An 18,704-nucleotide genomic window follows, 5' to 3' on the forward strand; every position below is an offset into this window, starting at 1 on the left:
AAAACATAGGGCACCATAGAACTTGAGTTGACAGTAATATTGCCACATTTCCATTTTCTATTATGCAGTAAATGGACCAGATGAAATTTTTCAAGGCAGATGTGACTTAATATTTAATTAACTCCTAAGCACTAATAACTAACATTCCTGTAGTCATACAAATGGAAAACAAATCTGAATTAAGCCAAATAATTAACAAATGGGAACTGAAGTGGGACAATGCAGTGGTTATAATTATACAGTTGGAAAATTACAACATATGATGTCATACTCTTTTTGTTACTAAAAAACTCAACCAATCCTTCTGCTTCTGGCTTCAGAGAGGCTGTAAAACCTTGACTTGGATCAGCAGTAAGCACAAAAATTTGAAAATTTTTAATACACTATGCAGAACTTGCCAAGAGTGAAATTTCAACTATTTATCTTTGCTGTCTGATTTATGCTTTCCACACCAGTATTGCTTGCTCTACTTCCAGGGTTTTAATGAATATTAGCCACAGAGTAATTGAGAACCACTTCTTTTATCCAGCTGTAGCATTACATATAATATCAATATGGCTTAAGTAGCCAAAATCCAAGGGTAAAGCATTAATAGCTGCCTAATTTTTTGCTTTAATTAGAAATATGCACACATATTCTAGACTACTTGTTTTGCAGAAAACTTGTTCCGATGGGTATAAGTCTGTGTTTGGGAAATCACATTAAACAAAGTAAAACAGATTTTTTAATGAAGTTTTTCTAGGATTTTTAACTATATTACTGTAGCAATGTGTCTATCCAAAATTGTGGCATTTGTGTGTATTCCTGAGGAGTATCTCGGACAGGTGTTGAGAAGACCATGCCCACCCACTGCTAGTATTGCAAGGATTCCTTAAAGGCCTAGAGTAAGTCACAATAATTCTGAAATAAAGCTGTGGCTGGACTTTCAATTGCAGTAAGCTCAGTTACACAGTCTTCAGAGGCATCACAATCTCTACTCTGAGGGGGAGAAATGTGATCACTGTCAGACTGCTTTGAAAAAAATGCCCATAATATTTAGAGCTTTATCAGTTTGTGACCCCAGGAAACAGTATTGAAAACAGCCCAGCCTCTGAAAAAGAGGACAATCCACATTGGGGTCATTTATCTCTGAAGCTGGGACACCCACTGCCACATTCATCTCTGTTCAAAGGGTGACTGAGTCACCTTTGCTTCTCTGGTGTGTATGTTAAAATATCAACCTTGAACGTGTAAAAGAACTCCTGAGCTTGCTCATCAATTGTGAAAAGAAAATAAGACTATGAATCATAGGTAAACTTTGTATGGCTTGTTCACTCTGATCAAATTACTGCCCCTGCCCACCCATGGAGCTAGAGGAGGGTTGATTTCCTCAACATCACTTGGCTAGGTCACAAGAAGTTTTGGACTGAGCCAACACCAGGAAGCCAGCTAGGTCTCAAAGCCTTCTTTAAGAGAATCGCAGTCCCCAGGTGTGATGTAGTAGGGAGAAAATTATGAGTCAGTTAAGGATTAAGGCCAAAAGGTGGATGTAACAGATGTTTCTAAAGAATGGGATAGTGGCTCTGACAATTGACAGATTTTTCTACAGCTTTGAAAGTTGAAGGAAGTTATGCCTCCCTCGATTGGCACCTCCCTCATTTGTGATGTGGTTTCTTTGTCACTCGTATTTCCATCCAAGGGGAGCTTCTTGGACAGATATTGGAGCTTTTGTTGGCATCTGATTGCCCTTGGAATGGAATTAGGCCGGTAGCCTCACCATCACTGCTGTTCAGCACTGCTACTCTGGCAGATAATTCCTTTACTTCATTTCTATATCACACCTGCTTGGACTCTTTTTGTCTACCCTACAGGAATCAAAAGTATTTCATCCTATTCTTTTCCTTCTCTTGGCATTCTTTCCCAATTCCCAACCTTTTTATCCTATTCTCCCAACTAGGAAGTACTAAAAAGAAAGAAAAAGGAGGGCTTTTATTATGATTTTAGCTATAAATATATAATTAGTAGTAAATATATTTAAATATTAATATAATTTATTTAATACTATAGCTGATATCTACATTAAATTTATACACATGTAATAGAATTTTAAAAGCCTAAATACTGTGCACTCATTAAATCTGAGATTACAATAATGTTTATATTATTATAACAGCTAATACTGAGTACTTACTATGTTCTAGGTATTCTTGCAAGCAACATTACATAGATTAATTCATTTATTCTTCAAGGTCACACATCTAGCAGAAATGCCAGAATCTGAACTCAGCTACCTTTCCTAGACCAGCAGGCTACTTTCATATCCTACCTTCTTAAAGGAAGATAGTTTAAACAAATATTACAAAATATTTTATTTCTTTATGTGATATATTTATTTCCAGGATTTCTAATGGGTTATTTTTTTTTAAATAAATACCTGTTCTTAGTCATAGCTTCTGTTTTTATTTTACAAGTTCTTATTATTTTTGAGAAATATTTTTCTTTTATCTATTTGAAGATCTAAACATACTCAAACACACTCTCTCTCTCTCTCTCTCTCTCTCTCTCTCTCTCTCTCTCTCTCTCTCTCTCTCTCTCTTTTACATTGCTTGAAGACTTCAGATTCCCTTGGGCAAATTTTCCTACTTATTTGAATATTTGGGTTGCCATAATAATATTAGCTTAAATTTCTTTTTGGTTTACATGCTCATTTGTGAGGGTGAATGTATTCTCATCTATGCTGACGCCTGCCTGTCTAGCAGTTCATGATTCCCCCTGACCCTCATGTTTCTGGAGTTCAGAACTAGGTCTTATATTAGCAACACAGTGTTCTCATCTCATGTGGATATTGAAAATCTAGTTCAAAGCAGCTTGTGACTAGCCACAGTTTCCAGAATCTTTATATGTTTTTGCCTTCCACCCTAGCTCCACCAAAAACCTATTAAACTGTAGGTTCTCTTCACAGATAAGGAGTTCCTTCTTCAATCCCCTATAAATCTGAGTTCCCTTGTTATGTTTAAGGTCTTTCTCACCACCCCTCACCCCACAGCAGGAAAGGAACGTAAGGCTGCTACTACTGTTTGAGGTTTGGAGTCTCTCAGGCCTGCGGTCACTGGTATGTTTTTATTCTATTTCAGGTTTAGATAGATGTTCATTCTTTTTAAGTATGTCTAAATTATTTTATTTTCTAAATATTTGAAGAGCGCTTACCACATACAGGTATAGTTTTTGGTATCAATGAGGCAGTATTGACATGAGTTATTTTTCTGTTCTCATTATGTCTCTGAAGAGGTATGGAGTGGTGTTTGAGTAGGAGTATATCCTGACTGTAGAATGCTCTTTTTACCATTGTACTTCTTTAACTTCTATTGCACAAAAGAATATTTCCTAAACTTCCTTGAGCATAAATTTGATTTAGGGTGTTTAATACACATACAGATTAGAGGGCCTATCACAAACTTACTGAATCAGAATTTTCAGAATGAGAGTCTGGAAAGGTGTGTTTAATAAAGCACTCAAGTAAGTCTTATGACAGAGCATATCAGAGAAATATTGTTATAAAATATGTGATTATATAAATCAAAAAGTCTATCCTGTCTTGTTAAAGATAGGAAAAGAACAGCTATCCTATCTTGTTAAAATTATATTCTCTATTAGCCTGAACATGGAAGCAACAGGATATTGAAGAGTAATTTGGCAAACTACCTTGTCTTCTAGCTTCCCTTCAATCAGGCTGCCTCAGGTGTGACTTAATTTTTAGGAGGATTAGTAAGTTCCAGAACATACAACATGTTTAATTCAGAGTGTTAAAAACTATATTCCAAAGTTAAGTTATTTGATGATTACCCTACTTGATGAGTACTCTCATAAATAATAGCAAGATAGCTATGCAAAAATTTTACTCATTATTTAAATTAGTTTCTTTTATTATTCTACTAATATAAAAATTTAAAACAAAAATGGATTGAATGCTTAGTATATGCTAACAGACAAATTATCTGAATCACAGCATGTAAAAGATTTTGTGTCTTATAAAAATAATAGAAGTATAAGATACTTTATATTTATTGTACATCTTTATGTCATTCATAGATCACAGCAATGTTATAATAATATTAAAATTAGAATATAATTTTATTACTCTAAATAAAATTACTCTAAATCAAAGATATATACTCCCTATAATAACATCTTCAGTTAGGAGATCTGAAAACATTTAAATACATCAATTTATTAATATCATTTTAATAAGAGAGCCTTCTTGAATTTGATAACTAGTTACCAAGTCACTAGTTATATTTTTAAGAAAACAGTAAAATACTATTTTATCATCTTGAATAATGAACTTGCTAATTTATTAATATCAAGCTAACAGTATTTTCCCCACATCTACAGACAAACTATACTGCCAAGAAAGAAAGTTACATATTTGACAAACATTTATGACAAAACATATTCTCACCTATAGAGTCCGGCAACTGTTGCAACATATTGGATGACAGTAAGAGGTCCTCAAGGGCTTCACATCCGGAAATGTCCATGTCCACTGTTTCTATTCTGTTTTTTGACATATCCAGGTACACCAACATCTTTAACTTCCCTATAGACTTGATGACATCGCATAAACTCAGGATTAGTTGAGAAACTTTCAAAAGGCATTTTAAAGTTGCAAAAGCCACAAATTAAATTATTTTTAAAAGAATCTATGACACTAACAAGTGTTGGCAAGGATGTGCAGAAAGTATAATGCTTATATATCTCTAGTAGAAACATAAAATGGTGTGGCCACTTTGGAAAAAAAACCAGTGTGATAGTTCTTTGAAATGTTAAATTAGAGTTTCTCTATGATCCAGTAATCCCTAGGTATGTATTCAAGAATGAAACATGTCTACACAAAAACACAAATGTTCTAAGTAGTATTATTTACACTAGTCAAAAAGTGGACACAATCCAAGTGTCCATTAATTGATGAATGAATAAATAAAATGTGATATTAGTTATCATAAAAAGTACTAATACATGCTACAAAATATATGAACCTTGAAAACATATGCAGTGAAAGATGCTAGTCACAAAAGACCACCCATTGTATGATTCCATTATATGGATATCCAGAATAGACTGATTTATAGGGAGTTGCTAGAGGCTGGGGGAAGAATGGAGTGGGAGTGACTGCTAATGGCATCGGGGTTTCTTTCAGAGGTAATGGAAATGTTCTAAAATTAGATTTTGGTGATGACTGCACATCTATGTGAGTGTTCTAAAAATCAATGAATTGTATTCTTTAAATGGGTGAATTTTATGATATGTGAATTCTATCTCAATACAGCAGTTAGAAACACACACAGCGATCATCTCAACGTGGTCACTGAATTACATAACACAAAGTTGCTACCAAAGCACTCCATATTGAGATGTTGATTCCTAAAATTTCAAATGCATAAGGAAGGTTTTAAACGGTGCTTTGGATTTTATACTAAGCTAATTCAGTATTTTGTTCACTCAACAACACCTTTAGAGGACCTAATGTGAATAGGTCCGTACCAGAGAACGACCATGACGAAGTCAGCTAAGGACGGGGAGAGACTTGTCATGATATAAAGTCTTTATCACGAAGGAGCTCAGAGTAATGAAGGAAACCATCCAATAAACAAATGATTATGATACCCTGTGATATGGCACTGAAAAAAGCATGGAGGGAATGCCACGGAAGCATAGTGCAGCAAATTGCCTGGAAGATACTGCCTGTCAGGAAGAGAAGAACCCGCACATGGAAGAGAGAACAGCACATACATTCCCAGAGGAGTGTGAAAAAGCACGGCATGTTTGTGGAAGGTGAGAAATTCAAAGTGACAGCATATTGTGATGAAGTTAGGATGATAAGAGGCCAGCTGTTAAAAGGCCTTACATGCTATGCGAGGAGATACACACTCTATCTAACAGGCACGGAAAGCCGTTCAGGGCTTTTCAGATGAAAAATGACATGGCTAGACTTCTGCTTTGAAATAATAACTTCAGGGAATTGTAAGGAGAAGATTCATGATTGGAGTCAGAGTGACTCATTAGGAAGACCTGGAAGCAGCTTCGCTGAGGAGGTGAGAGGGACCTGAATTCATGGGGGAGAAGTGGGGATGAGGAGGGAATGGGCTCCAGAAAGATGTCGAAGAGGAGTGATTGAGTAACTGATTGCTGAGGATGGAGCAGGAATCAAGTCATTCCTTGGGCAGGAAGCGAACAGTAATGGTTTAGTTGAGACAATGGGCAATAGGACTTAAAGCAAAATAAAAGTCTTAATTTACCTTGTCTTTAAGGGCATTTCTTGCAAATAAATGTCTCACACATACCAGTGTTCACCTGCTTAGTCTCTACCTGTGTACACTTTATTATAGTGTCTCTACTTACTTGACAAAGTATAGCTAACCAAATACAGAAAATAAATTTATTACAAACACAGCTGGCATTGAGCTAAGCACTTTATATTTATTTATTTGACTTAATACTTTATATTCTTGCCACTCAAAACATGCTATGCAGACCAGCAGCACTGGCACCACCTGGGGGCTCATCTGTAATCTGGATGCTTAGCCCCACTCCAGACCTACCCAGTCAGAATCTGTCCTTCACTCATTAAAGCTTAGAGGTTCAGGAATGTTACCCATTGGGTTCCCTGAGAAGCAGAGACAAAGAGAGAGTGTTCTTAGAGTCAGTAACAGTGGGAAGAAAGAGGTGAGGCAGGAAGGAGGATCGGGCAGATGAAGAAATGGGCTGTGGTAGTCCCGAGGGAGTTTCCAGCTGACCCTTTAGGGAGCACTGAAGTGGGGGCTGCCTTCACGTTGTCCCGATTGGGGTGACGGGGGGCCAGGCTTTTATACCCCTGCATGGATTGGTCATTGGATGGAGGTCTTTCAGAATAACGGTGTGACCCTCGGGGGGGGGGGGTTCTCTTCAGCTGAAGGCAGTTCCTGAAGAGGGTGGGGAGCTGCAGTCAGTGTTCCCAGAAGCTGGGGAGATAGAGTAAGCTTTTCATTCCAGGAGGGTGATGCTTGGCAGCAGTGACTGCAAGCAACCTTCCAAGGTTACCCATTAATAAGGGGGTAGAGCTAATCTTAAACTCACCTTTATTGGGTTACTCACTACAAAGCCTATTGATTATATTGGCAGTTCTGCCCTCTAACTCCCAAAGTAACCCAGCACATAACTCTAGCCTTGCCTCCTCAGCTCCCAACAGTAGAAACAAAATTGGGGAGTAGGTTAATACTTGCCAGACCGGGAACTGAGTACTTTGGATGAGTCAGGCCAGAAAGCTGAGCTTCTCCCCATGTCTAGCAATATGTCATTTGGAAAAATACTGTCACTTTACTTACAGCTTTCCACTCCAAGGAACTATTATGTTGCCTTATCTCATTCTTCTTTTCCAGTGAGCAAGGAAAAAATGATATATGTGTTTATGTGCATGTGTGTGTGTGTATCTTTTGTTCCTTTATTATGAGCAACTTTCTTCTTTGAAGCTTCTTTCATTGTTATCTCTAGGACAACTCAATATTTTGGTTTAAAGTTTCTAAACATCTTTAAAGAACAAAACAAAACAAAATAATTCGTTGGTGTTTCTTTTTAGTTTTTCTAAACTCTCACTCTCAAGCACCTTATAAAGGCAATAGTATTTTTTTTTTAAAAAATATATATTTTATTGATTTTTTACAGAGAGGAAGGGAGAAAGATAGAGAGCTAGAAACATCGATCAGCTACCTCCTGCCTACCTCCCACTGGGGATGTGTCCGCAAATAAGGTACATGACTTGACCGGAATCGAATCTGTGACCTTTCAAGCCACAGGCCAACACTCTATCCATTGAGCCAAACCGGTTTTGGCAAGGCAATAGTATCTTAGAATGAAAGGGGTCTTGAGCCCCAGTATCTCAGAGCCCTTGAGGATATGGGATGTCCCTCCAGCAGCCCCTTGGACAGCGAGGCCGTGGTGAACAATGGAGAGCAAATGGGAGGAGCAGAAGCCATCACAAGGAAAGGAAGACATTGAAGTTTGATTAAAAACAGATGTGGACTCAACACATTGTCTAGTCATATTTTGGTTGATTGATCTCAGAGTGATGGTTACAAGACAGAGCTATGTAGAAGAATAATTTTTCATCATTATCCATTTGCTTCTCTGATGTATGAAAACTACAGTGGAAAAATGATAGCCTGGGCTTCTACAATTACTTAAAAAGTACATTACCTTAATGTATTATGATAGATGAACTAATAATAAAATTGCTTTTGTTCCTGTGTCTTAAGACACTAAATATTTAGGATTAATCAATCTGTGAAACAGACACAGGCTGCAAACCACATTCAAGATTAGTCTTTCAAAGTCATGCGCTTCTAGGTAATTGTGTAACAGCTGTTTGCCAGCACTGACATGAGAAAGCCACACTTGTTTGACAGGAGAGCTGTGGGGTATTTCCACAAGGAGTATAGCAAAATGTGAAATTCAAGTGTACTCACTAACGTAAGAGATCTGCTTAAAGTTGTTAGTATGCACACAAAAATCTACTATTGAAACAGACAAATTAAGCAGCATTATCTGTTTTACAGATTTCATATTACCTTGCCTTTTAAATAATAAGCTTGCTAAGGGATTTGAGTCCTGAACTGGTTTGGAAGGTTAGATTTTGGGAATGTAAGGATTGTGAAAAGTAAGATAAACCTAATTCTCATTTGTATCTTCTACTGACTCCCTAGCGATAAAACTCTGAAACGTCATAGTGAACAACAGCCTGGGGAGTTGGTTCAAAGTACAGTTCCACTATTTACTGGCTGTGTGACCTCGGGCTAGTCACTTAGTTACTCTTTCCATTTCAGTTTCCTCATCTATAACAGGGGGATGGTAAAAACCCAATTTCACAGTTATTACGAGGATTCAATGAGTCAGTGTTGGTAAAACACCTAGTTATTAATAGATGCTTAGCCCATGATAAATGCTGTGTGTTTTTAAATAAATAAACTACATTGAAGAAACATGTAGGAACATTTTGATTCCTCAATCTTGCACTGGAAATTGATGAGGATCTTACCTGTATTGCCCCAGGGTGTGTACATACCTTCAATATGGCACAAATCATGCTGTACTATGTGTAGTGGAATCCAGATCTTTCTCTCTGTTATGTGTGAGTGAGCTCCTCAAAACAAATATATTCAAAATCATTGAATATATTAGCTTTGTCATTTGACATTAGGATAATTTCTGGTTCAGAAGGGTGTATTTGTAAATGGTTTTTGAAGAACTCAATAAATAAGAAGATATGCATGCTTTTTTGGTTTGTGTCTCTGATGATGGCAGAAATGCATTTTTTAGATAAGAAAAGAAAGCATTTCCCCCCTAATCTTTTGCCAGATTTTCTCCTTTATGTGGTTTCAGGCTTGTTCAAAAGAGAATAAGCTTCTTGTTCCTGTTGCTTTTGTAATCATTTAAAGAAATTTTCAATGTCAATTCTAAAGAGGAATAAAATTGGCTTCAGGAATGCGCATTTAAATCTCCGTGGTGGAAGAAGTATTTAAATTCTTCTGCCCTGGCTAATTAGCCTAATGGAGGAAGTTTGGAATTGCTATCACCACTGGGAACCTGGTGGCTGCTGCTGTGTGTGTACACATGCTTATTTTAAAAATATATTTTTGTTGATTTTAGAGAGGAAGGTGGGGGGGGAAGAGAGATAGAAACATCAATGATGAAAGAGAATCACTGATTGGCTGCCTTCTGCACACCCCACACTGGGGATTGAGTTTGCAGCCCAGGCATGTGCCCTGGGAATTAAAAGAGAACTGGGACCTCCTGGTTCATTTGTGGATGTTCAACCACTGAGCCATGTTGGCCAGCCTACATATGCTTATTTGAATATATGCATTGTGATATGCAGAGGCAATGTTTTATGGAATGTCATTCTTTCACTGTGTGGGAAAAGAAGGAATAGTCACACTAAATGAGTTGATTGGCAAATCTACTGCTCAGGAGATACTGGACAGCTCATTAATTGAGGGAAAATTTGACTATAATTTTACTTTCTGTTGTTAACAATGTATGATCCTTGCCATTTTCAAACATTCAAATGGGTTTTACTAAATATCACCTGAACTAAGAGAGATTTTTTTATTTTGTAGAAGAGATCTAACAATATGATCAGAAACCATTACCTAATTACCAAGAAGAATAAGGATGATTGCACAAAACAAAGAGTTGGTATTATATATAGCATTTCTGTTTTTACAGTATAACAATAAAAAATTTTAAAAATAACACATACAGAAAGAGATGATAAATATACTCCTAAGAGAAGAAGAAAAGTCTTTCATACATTTTATATACCTGTAACAGCCACGAAGGATATATGAAATACTCAGAAACAAATTACTGAAAAACACTTGGCAACTGAACACACCTAACAAATGTGTTACTACTTTGAAATGCAAACACTGAGATTTAAGAGTATCTTCAATTGCAGTTAATATATAACCCAGATGTTGAACAACATGGTATAATAAAAACTTACATACCCCAGGTAGTACTTGTAATGCATTATTATCCATCCATAACTCCCTTAAATTTTGTATTTGATCCAGAACTTCAGGCTGGGAGAGAAGTGGGGAGAAAGGAAAGAGGAGAAGAAACCAAATTAGTCTCTTTTCTTATTACAGTATAAGATATTATTTCTTGGTCTGGAATTTATATTTGAGAATCTAATGTTAATCCTCTAAGAAATTCCAAATTTAACAAATCTTCAGCAAAACTGGTGGTCCCTGAGTTAGCCAACCTAGAATTAATTTATTTTTTAAAAAAATATATTTTATTGATTTTTGTACAGAGAGGAAGGGAGAGAGATAGAGAGTTAGAAACATCGATGAGAGAGAGTCATCGATCAGCTGCCTCTTGCACACCCCTACTGGGGATATGCCCGCAACCAAGGTACATGCGCTTGACTGGAATTGAACCCGGGTCCCTTCAGTCCCCAAGCCAACGCTCTATCCATTCAGCCAAACCAGTTTCGGCAGGATACCAGAACGACCTTTAAAAAACATGCTGCTGGGTGCCAGTATGAAATGCCTCCTTTACCAGGAGAGTTGTGTGTTTCACATTCTAGTTCTTTTAAATATATATATATATATATATATATATATATATATATATATATATATATATAAATTGATTTCAGGGAGAGGAAGAGAGAAAATGAGAGTTGGATGTTTCATTCGCATTCCCTTCTGAGGATTGGGCCTATAACTTGGGCATATGCCCTGACCAGGAATTGAACCATGATCTTCTGATTCATAGGTTGATGCTCAACCACTTAGCCACACTGGCTGGGCTCACATTCTGGTTCTTAATACAGAGACAATTGCATTTTTTATTTAATCAAACTGCTTACCCAAATTCTAAAAAATATAAAAATAAAAATGTATTCTCCTTTAACACCTTATAATTATCATTTGGAGCATTCATTACACTCCATTCAATAAGTACATTATTTCTTTATTACAGTACTAGAGACCTGGTACATGAATTCATGCACAGGTGGGGTCTGGCAGCCCACCCCAATGGGGGCCCATTGGCCAGGCTGGCTGGGGGGAGGAGTTATGGGCGGTTGGCCCTTGATTGGTTGGGGGTCAGTAGAGAGTGCGACTGGCCAGGGGGAGGGGCTGTGGGCAGTTGGCTGATTGGGGTGTTGGGGGGTTGATTGAGGGCGGGGCTGATTGAGGGCTGGGCCGGCCGGGAAGAGGATCAGGGCACAGATCAAGCTGGTTGGCTGCTGCAGTATGCATCATAGCCACTGGTCATTCTGATTGTTCTGGTCGTTCCACCAGTCTGGTTGATGGGCTTTTATATATATATATATATAGACAAGCTTTTGAAGGGCAGAACAATGTTTGTTTTTTAATCACTACAACCTTATATTCCCATTGTTTTCCACAGTACCTGACACACAGTAGGTTTTTATCATATGTTTTAGTGCCTTGCATACCCCCGTCCAGGAATTACATTACCATGAGGTGATGACAATATGAATAAGACTCACTCATTTTTTTAAATTAATCTTTATTGTTGAGATTGTTACAGATGTCTCTGTCACTCCCTCATAGCTCCCCTCCACTGGATTTCCACCCCACTCCAGACCCTCACCACCCTGTTGTCCGTGTGCATAGGTAATGCCTACATGCATATCAGATCTTTGACTAATCACTTCCCAAACCCCCACACTCCATTCTGAGAATCATCAGTCTGTTACATTTCCATGCCCCTGATTCTATTCCATTCATCAATTTATTCTGTTCATTAGATTTTTTATTCATTTGATTTTTAGATTCAATTGTTGATAGATATGTATTTGTTGTCACTTTGTTATTCATATTTTTTATCTTTATCTTTTTCTTCTTCTTCCTCATCTTAAACAATACCCTTCAGCATTTCATATAATACTGGTTTGATGGTGAGGAACTCCTTTCTTTTTCTTATCTGTGAAGCTCTTTATCCTACTTTCAATTCTAAATGATAGCTTTGCTGGGTAGAGTAATCTTGGTTTTGGTTGTAGGTTTTTGCTAATAATCACTTTGAATATTTCTTGCCACTCCCTTCTGGCCTGCATAGTTTCTGTTGAGAAATCAGCTGACAGTTGTATGGGCAATCCCTTGTAGATAACTAACTGTTTTTTTCTTGCTGCTTTTAAGATTCTCTCTTTGCCTTTTGCCCTTGCATTTTAATTATGACATGTTTTGGTGTGAACCGGTCAGAAATTAAGCATACACTAATGGAAATAAAGAATAATATACAAGGATTCAACAGTAGACTAGAGGATCCCGAGAATCAAACCAATGATTTGAAATACAAGAAAGCAAAAAACACCCAACCAGTACAGCAAAAAGAATAAAAAAATATGAAGATAGTGTAAGGAGCCTTTGGGACAACTTCAAGCATACCAATATCTGAATTATGGGGGTGCCAGAAGAAGAGAGAGCAAGATATTGAAAACCTGTTTGAAGAAATAATGACAGAAAACTTCCCCATCTTGGTGAAAGAAATAGACTTATAAGTCCAGGAAGCACAGAGAGTCCCAAACAAGAAGAATTCAAAGAGGACCACATCAAGACCCACATATTTCTTATCCCTTCATTTATCAACAAATAATTATTTGTTGAATAGTGGGGATGCCTACTATAGGAAAGGCACAAATCAGAATCCACAGTTATTCAAACTTCGCTCTTGACTTGACATAGCCAATAATTTAATTGGGGAGACAAATGTATGTAAATAACCAGAACACAAGATAGCACATGGGAGGGAAGAATAATGTAGAGAAGTTCAGAGAAAGGAAAGAGAGAATATAACCGAGGTGTAACACATGGCACATAAGAAAACACTTGAATTACTTAAAAAAAAGGAAAAAAAAAGAAAAAAGAAAAAAGCTGTCTCTAAATCTGTCTCCTAGGAAGGAGCTGAATAGAGAGGATAGAAGTTGCTATTGGTGCCAGCATCATTACTTGATTTGTGATGACATTTTCCTGATTTCTTTTTAGAAATGATCTGGTCTCCAATTGTAAGACTGCTGCTTCCCTTGGAGTTAATTCCTTTTTACTGCTCCAGAGGAGTGGCTAAAGCCCAAGCTAATTAGTGCATATTCATCTGACCACAGGGATTGGCTCAATAATGGGAACATGATCCATTCAGAGCAGATAACTCTTTGAATGGGCCTTTTTTGGAAAGACATTTGGTCTTCCCTGCTGGATTCAAAACTGGAAGGATACAGCCCTGGAGCTTCCAGCATGAAGTAAGGGGAGACCCTGTTTGAATTAAAAGATGGATCCTGATAATATCATATTGGTCTAAAATTAAGCCATACCTGAAATCAGATTTTTTGTCTCTTCCAACTGAAAGAATTATCACTGAAATAAGACACAACTACAGTTTAATAAAACTTGAAACTTAAAAAAGCTAGTGTATTTTACAGTATATTAGTGGGAAAGAATGGAATTGTATCAGTGTTATGATTAGAATATTGGCAATTGTGGATCAGTAGGAGTTATGCATACTTTTACGACACATTAAAAAGGCTTCTGAGACTTCCAGGACAACTGGGGAGATATTATGGGATGCCTTTAGCCAGCAATTGCAATGGAATGTGGGACTATACATGGGATAAATTTCCTTTACAACAAGGATCAAAATCTAAAGTCAGAGCATGGCATTCTACTGTGGAATCGGAGGCATGAGCACATGTGGGAGATTTCTCTGTGTAGGAAAATATTCCTACTGTGACTTATATCTTAGAGGTTAAGTGATGATCTGGTGTGTGTTACACAGTTTTTTTGTCATCCTGGTTTTAGGGTCAAAGGTCAACAAGTCTCCTGGAACTGGGAAGACTGAAGGACAGAATCTGTATCTTTTTTTTTATTTTTTATTTAATATATTTTATTGATTTTGTACAGAGAGGAAGAAAGAGAGATAGAGAGTTAGAAACATCGATGAGAGAGAGTCATCGATCAGCTGTCTCTTGCACACCCCTACTGGGGATATCCCCGCAACCAAGGTACATGCCCTTGACCGGAATCGAACCCGTGATCCTTCAGTCCCCAAGCCGGTGCTCTATCCATTCAGCCAAACCGGTTTTGGCAGAATCTGTATCTTTTGAAGTTAGTTCCTAGGATTCTTACACAAACATGCTGTTTACCTACAAGCTACATATCAGTTAAACTCAGCATTTATAGAAACAATGTTAAAAGAATTGTGTGGTAGATTATAATTCCCCACTTTTACAGATGGGAGCCTCATGTTTTGTTAGGGAGATAGGACTCTGTTGTATGGGTGAAGGAACACCACTAAAAGATGTTTATTAGGAAGTGATTTTGGCAGATAGGTATCATATGTAGATGCATCACTTTATTCTAGTGGAAAAAAAGAAAAGGGGGGAAAAAACCCCAAAACTTACTAGGGCTAATAATGAAAGAGGTGGAAAATAAAGAGAAAAAGTTTGGCTCAGGAAACATTTAGAAGATGAAAACCAGTGAACTTGGTGACTGGATATGGGAATGAAAGAGTAGGTCATGTATGTCTCCCAGCTTCCCAGCATGTGGTGGTGCCAACAATGAAGACACAGAATATTGAGGTAGAAGCAGTTGTGTAGGAGAGACTGAATTCAGTTTAGATCATGATTAGCTTTAAGTTTATGTGAGACATGGGTGGAGATCTCAAGGAATCAGTTAGCTGTTAAAATCTGAAGCTTAGAAAATAAGTCTGAGTTAGGGATATGACATTATTCTGTGGAAATGGAAACTGTGGACAAGCTCCCTTAGGGGAATGCGAAGAGTATCAGAAACGTAGTTCAATGAGAAGGAAACCCTAGGGTACACTAAAACTTGAGCACTGAAAACAGGAAGAACAACCTACAGAAAAAAGCAAAAAGTTATGGAGTCTAGGGAAGTAAGGGGTTACTAGAATCCAACAAACAGAGTTGGGTTAAGAACAAGAAAGTGAACAGGAGTGTCATATACTGAGAATAAGTGTCCAGTGAAATAAAAGACTCAATTCTGGAAATGTTCACTCAATTCTGGAAATACTAGGACATTGGGAACCTTAGTGATAACTGTTTGATGCTATAACTATATTATATAGAGTTAAAGATAAGAGACAAATAAATGGGCATAACGCAGATAGAATATTCTTTGTAAAGTTTGGATGAGAAGAGAAAAGTTGAGGAGTTATAAAGAAATTGAGGAAGTCAAAGGAAAAGGAAGCTGATAGAAAAACACTAGCAAAGAGGGAAAGATTAAAAGCATAACATAGGATAAAATTAATGGAGTAAATTCCAGAAAAAAAAAAGAAAACCCAAGAAAAAAAGACAGGACCAATAGCACAAAAAAGGGGCTGGCCTTGAAAAGAAGTGAGACACCTCATTCATTGAAGTTCAAGGGAAGATGGTAAGGATGGTGTGGCTGTAGATGGGCATTTTGTATGGGAGGGAGCTAGAAGTTGAGAGAGAGCATGTCTTAAGGCCTCAAATTTTATTTTATTGATTTTTTACAGAGAGGAAGGGAAAGAGATAGAGAGAAACATCGATGAGAGAGAAATATCAATCAGCTGCCTCCTACACACCCACTACTGAGGATGTGCCCGCAACCAAGTATGTGTCCTTGACTGGAATCGAACCTGGGACCCTTGAGTCTGCAGGCCGATGCTCTACCCACTGAGCCAAACTGGTTTCGGCTCAAATTTTCTTAAAACAACAACAACTAGGAGATAAGGACACACACATATACAATATAAAGGAAAATATAAAGAAAAATATATATTAAAAAACAACTGTATTTTAAAATTGATTTCAGAGAGGAAGGGGAGGTTGGAGAGAGAAATCAATGAATCAATGACCTGAGAGAATCATTGATAGGTTTCCTCCTGCATGCCTCCCACTAGAGATTAAGCCTGCAACCTGCCCTGACTAAGAATCCAACCATGACTTTCTGGTTCATAGGTCGATGCTCAACCACTAAGCCATGCTGACCAGGCTCAAATTTTCTTGATGAAGTAGGGATTAAGATCTGCTGAGTAGAAAGGGGCAAGAATTTTGTATACATAGAATACTTAGGGACTATGGTGTATACTGCATCATTAAGGAAAATTAAAGAGGAAGCCAAATATAATAAAAATAGCTCCACCAATGATAATTATTTTTACTCATTGGAGGGCCAGCTAGGAGACTGACAGTCTCAGGGGGGAAAACAGTAAAACAAACAATCAAACAAAAAAAACCCAAGATAATTCAGGTTTCCAGGAGATCAAAGAAGACTAGTGAGAATGAGAGATTGAAAGAATGAGACAAATGAAAAAAAAATTAGGAGAGAACAGAAGTTAGGAGTTTATTTCTGAAGGGATTCCAGGCAATGACAAAATTCAGGCTGTAAGCCTATGTCACATGAAATCTTTATGTGTGGGCAGAAGAGGATGCTGTGGGAATATAAGGCTTGGCATGATCTCTAAGGATTTGGTAGCCTTTGATGTACTGTGTAACTTGCTCCCTTGGCTGTGTCAGACAAAGTGGCAGATATAGCTGAACATTTGTTCCTCTAAAATATCTCTAACACTGGGCTCTACTGGGGACCCTATGAATCTATGACTACTTGGAAAAATATAACTAATGCTAACCTATATTTCTACTTTATTTCAAAATTTCTCATTTTGATCTACTTTATTTATTACAAGGTAACAACCATCCCACTTTATGAATGAAGAGTCTGATCATTATTTCCTGGAGAAAATGAGAATGATTTGATAAAACAAGAGCTAGGATTTTTTCTCAGGTCTTCTGGCTTCAAAAATGCCATCATATTACAGCTTAAAATTGAAATCCTGAAATAATAAAGAATGTTGGTGATCACAAATGCCCTATAAATAAAGTAAATCATATGCTGGCTTTTTAAAAAAGATGACATTTTTTTATTACTGGATATAATAATAAAATGTACCACAGAAGAAATTTCAACAACTTCCTAATAATAACAGAGACCAAATATATTTAGCAGATCAATACATAACCTTTCTGAAACAAAAACCACAACTTAAAGATGATGAAATGGCATTTCATGATTGATAGACCATATTAAAGTGGATCTTGAAAATAAGCTTAATGGCTTACACCCAACCTAACACATAAATTGCCTTTTTTCATGCTACTTAATTTCATCCCTAAGTCAATAGTTTCCATTAAAAATGAATGAATTAACTCAAGAATGGCCTGTTGTTTTTAATGCTGGTGAAGGTGCTGTAAGCTAAGCACTCACATAAACTCCTATGGGGAATATAAATGAGTGCTACTTTTTAGGAAAACATTTTCAAATATGTTTCTCATATCTTGAAAACATTCATATCTACTTTTAGGCAACTGTCCAACTAAAACGATCTGAAATATAGAAAAATCTTATTGTAGAAATATTTCATTGTAGAATAATAAAAATAAAAATTTGGTTATGATTCAAATAAACAACAGCATAAGGAATAGATGACCAAATAATAATAAAGTCTTATGTTGTTATAGAATACATCAATAAAAGTAAATTATTTATATTTTTATGAAGATAGATAGATCTTGCAAACACTATTGGTTGAAAATGCAGTTATTGACAATTCACTGCTATGTATTTACAAAACATATTTATGCAGTAGAAAATAGTGACATGTGGAATAGATACACACCAAATTCAAAATAGCAATTGCCCTGGGGTTGAGATCAGACTAGGAGGGAGGGATTGGAATAAGACTAGGAGGGAGGACAGATGACTTCTCATTGAACTACAGTTTTTTACTTCTTTAAAAATCTAACTCATTTATGAAAATAATTAATATTTGTTCATTTTGGTTAGTAGGAGTGTGATATATCAGATAAACATTTTTATATTTTATTAAAATATTTTTATATTGACTTTAACAAGTTAGAAAAAATCAGGAGAAACTTTATAGAAATATTAATTTTTTTATAATCTCAGAGGTGGAATTATGATTGATTTTAATTTTCTTCTTTTTGCATTTTTTCTATAGTTCTCAAATTTCCTATAGTATGTAGGTACTACATTTAATAGTTAGAAAAAATTAGAAAACATCTCAGTGTCTTTTCTTCAAATTGGCACCTAACCACTTAGAATTCTTTTTGAAGGAGTCTTACTTTGATTAGTTGAAATGAGCTATGAAAACACTTACAACAG

General features: G+C 36.6%; 1 protein-coding gene across 4 annotated transcripts in view; it reads right to left on the bottom strand.

Moving 5' to 3' along the window:
* LRRC7 (leucine rich repeat containing 7) overlaps nucleotides 1-18,704 on the bottom strand; it is a 473,031-nt gene that overhangs the window by 121,478 nt on the left and 332,849 nt on the right. For all 4 annotated transcript variants that reach the window (XM_036444989.2, XM_045584480.1, XM_045584479.1 and 1 more), the window contains 2 exons: nucleotides 10,521-10,595; nucleotides 4,439-4,583 (listed from right to left, as the gene is read on the bottom strand). In XM_036444989.2, coding sequence (XP_036300882.1) covers nucleotides 4,439-4,583; nucleotides 10,521-10,595 — 220 coding nt within the window. The remainder of the gene's footprint in view (nucleotides 1-4,438; nucleotides 4,584-10,520; nucleotides 10,596-18,704) is intronic.

The sequence above is a fragment of the Pipistrellus kuhlii genome, unplaced genomic scaffold (assembly GCF_014108245.1).
Source record: "Pipistrellus kuhlii isolate mPipKuh1 unplaced genomic scaffold, mPipKuh1.p scaffold_m20_p_2, whole genome shotgun sequence".
Taxonomy (NCBI): Eukaryota; Metazoa; Chordata; class Mammalia; order Chiroptera; family Vespertilionidae; genus Pipistrellus; species Pipistrellus kuhlii.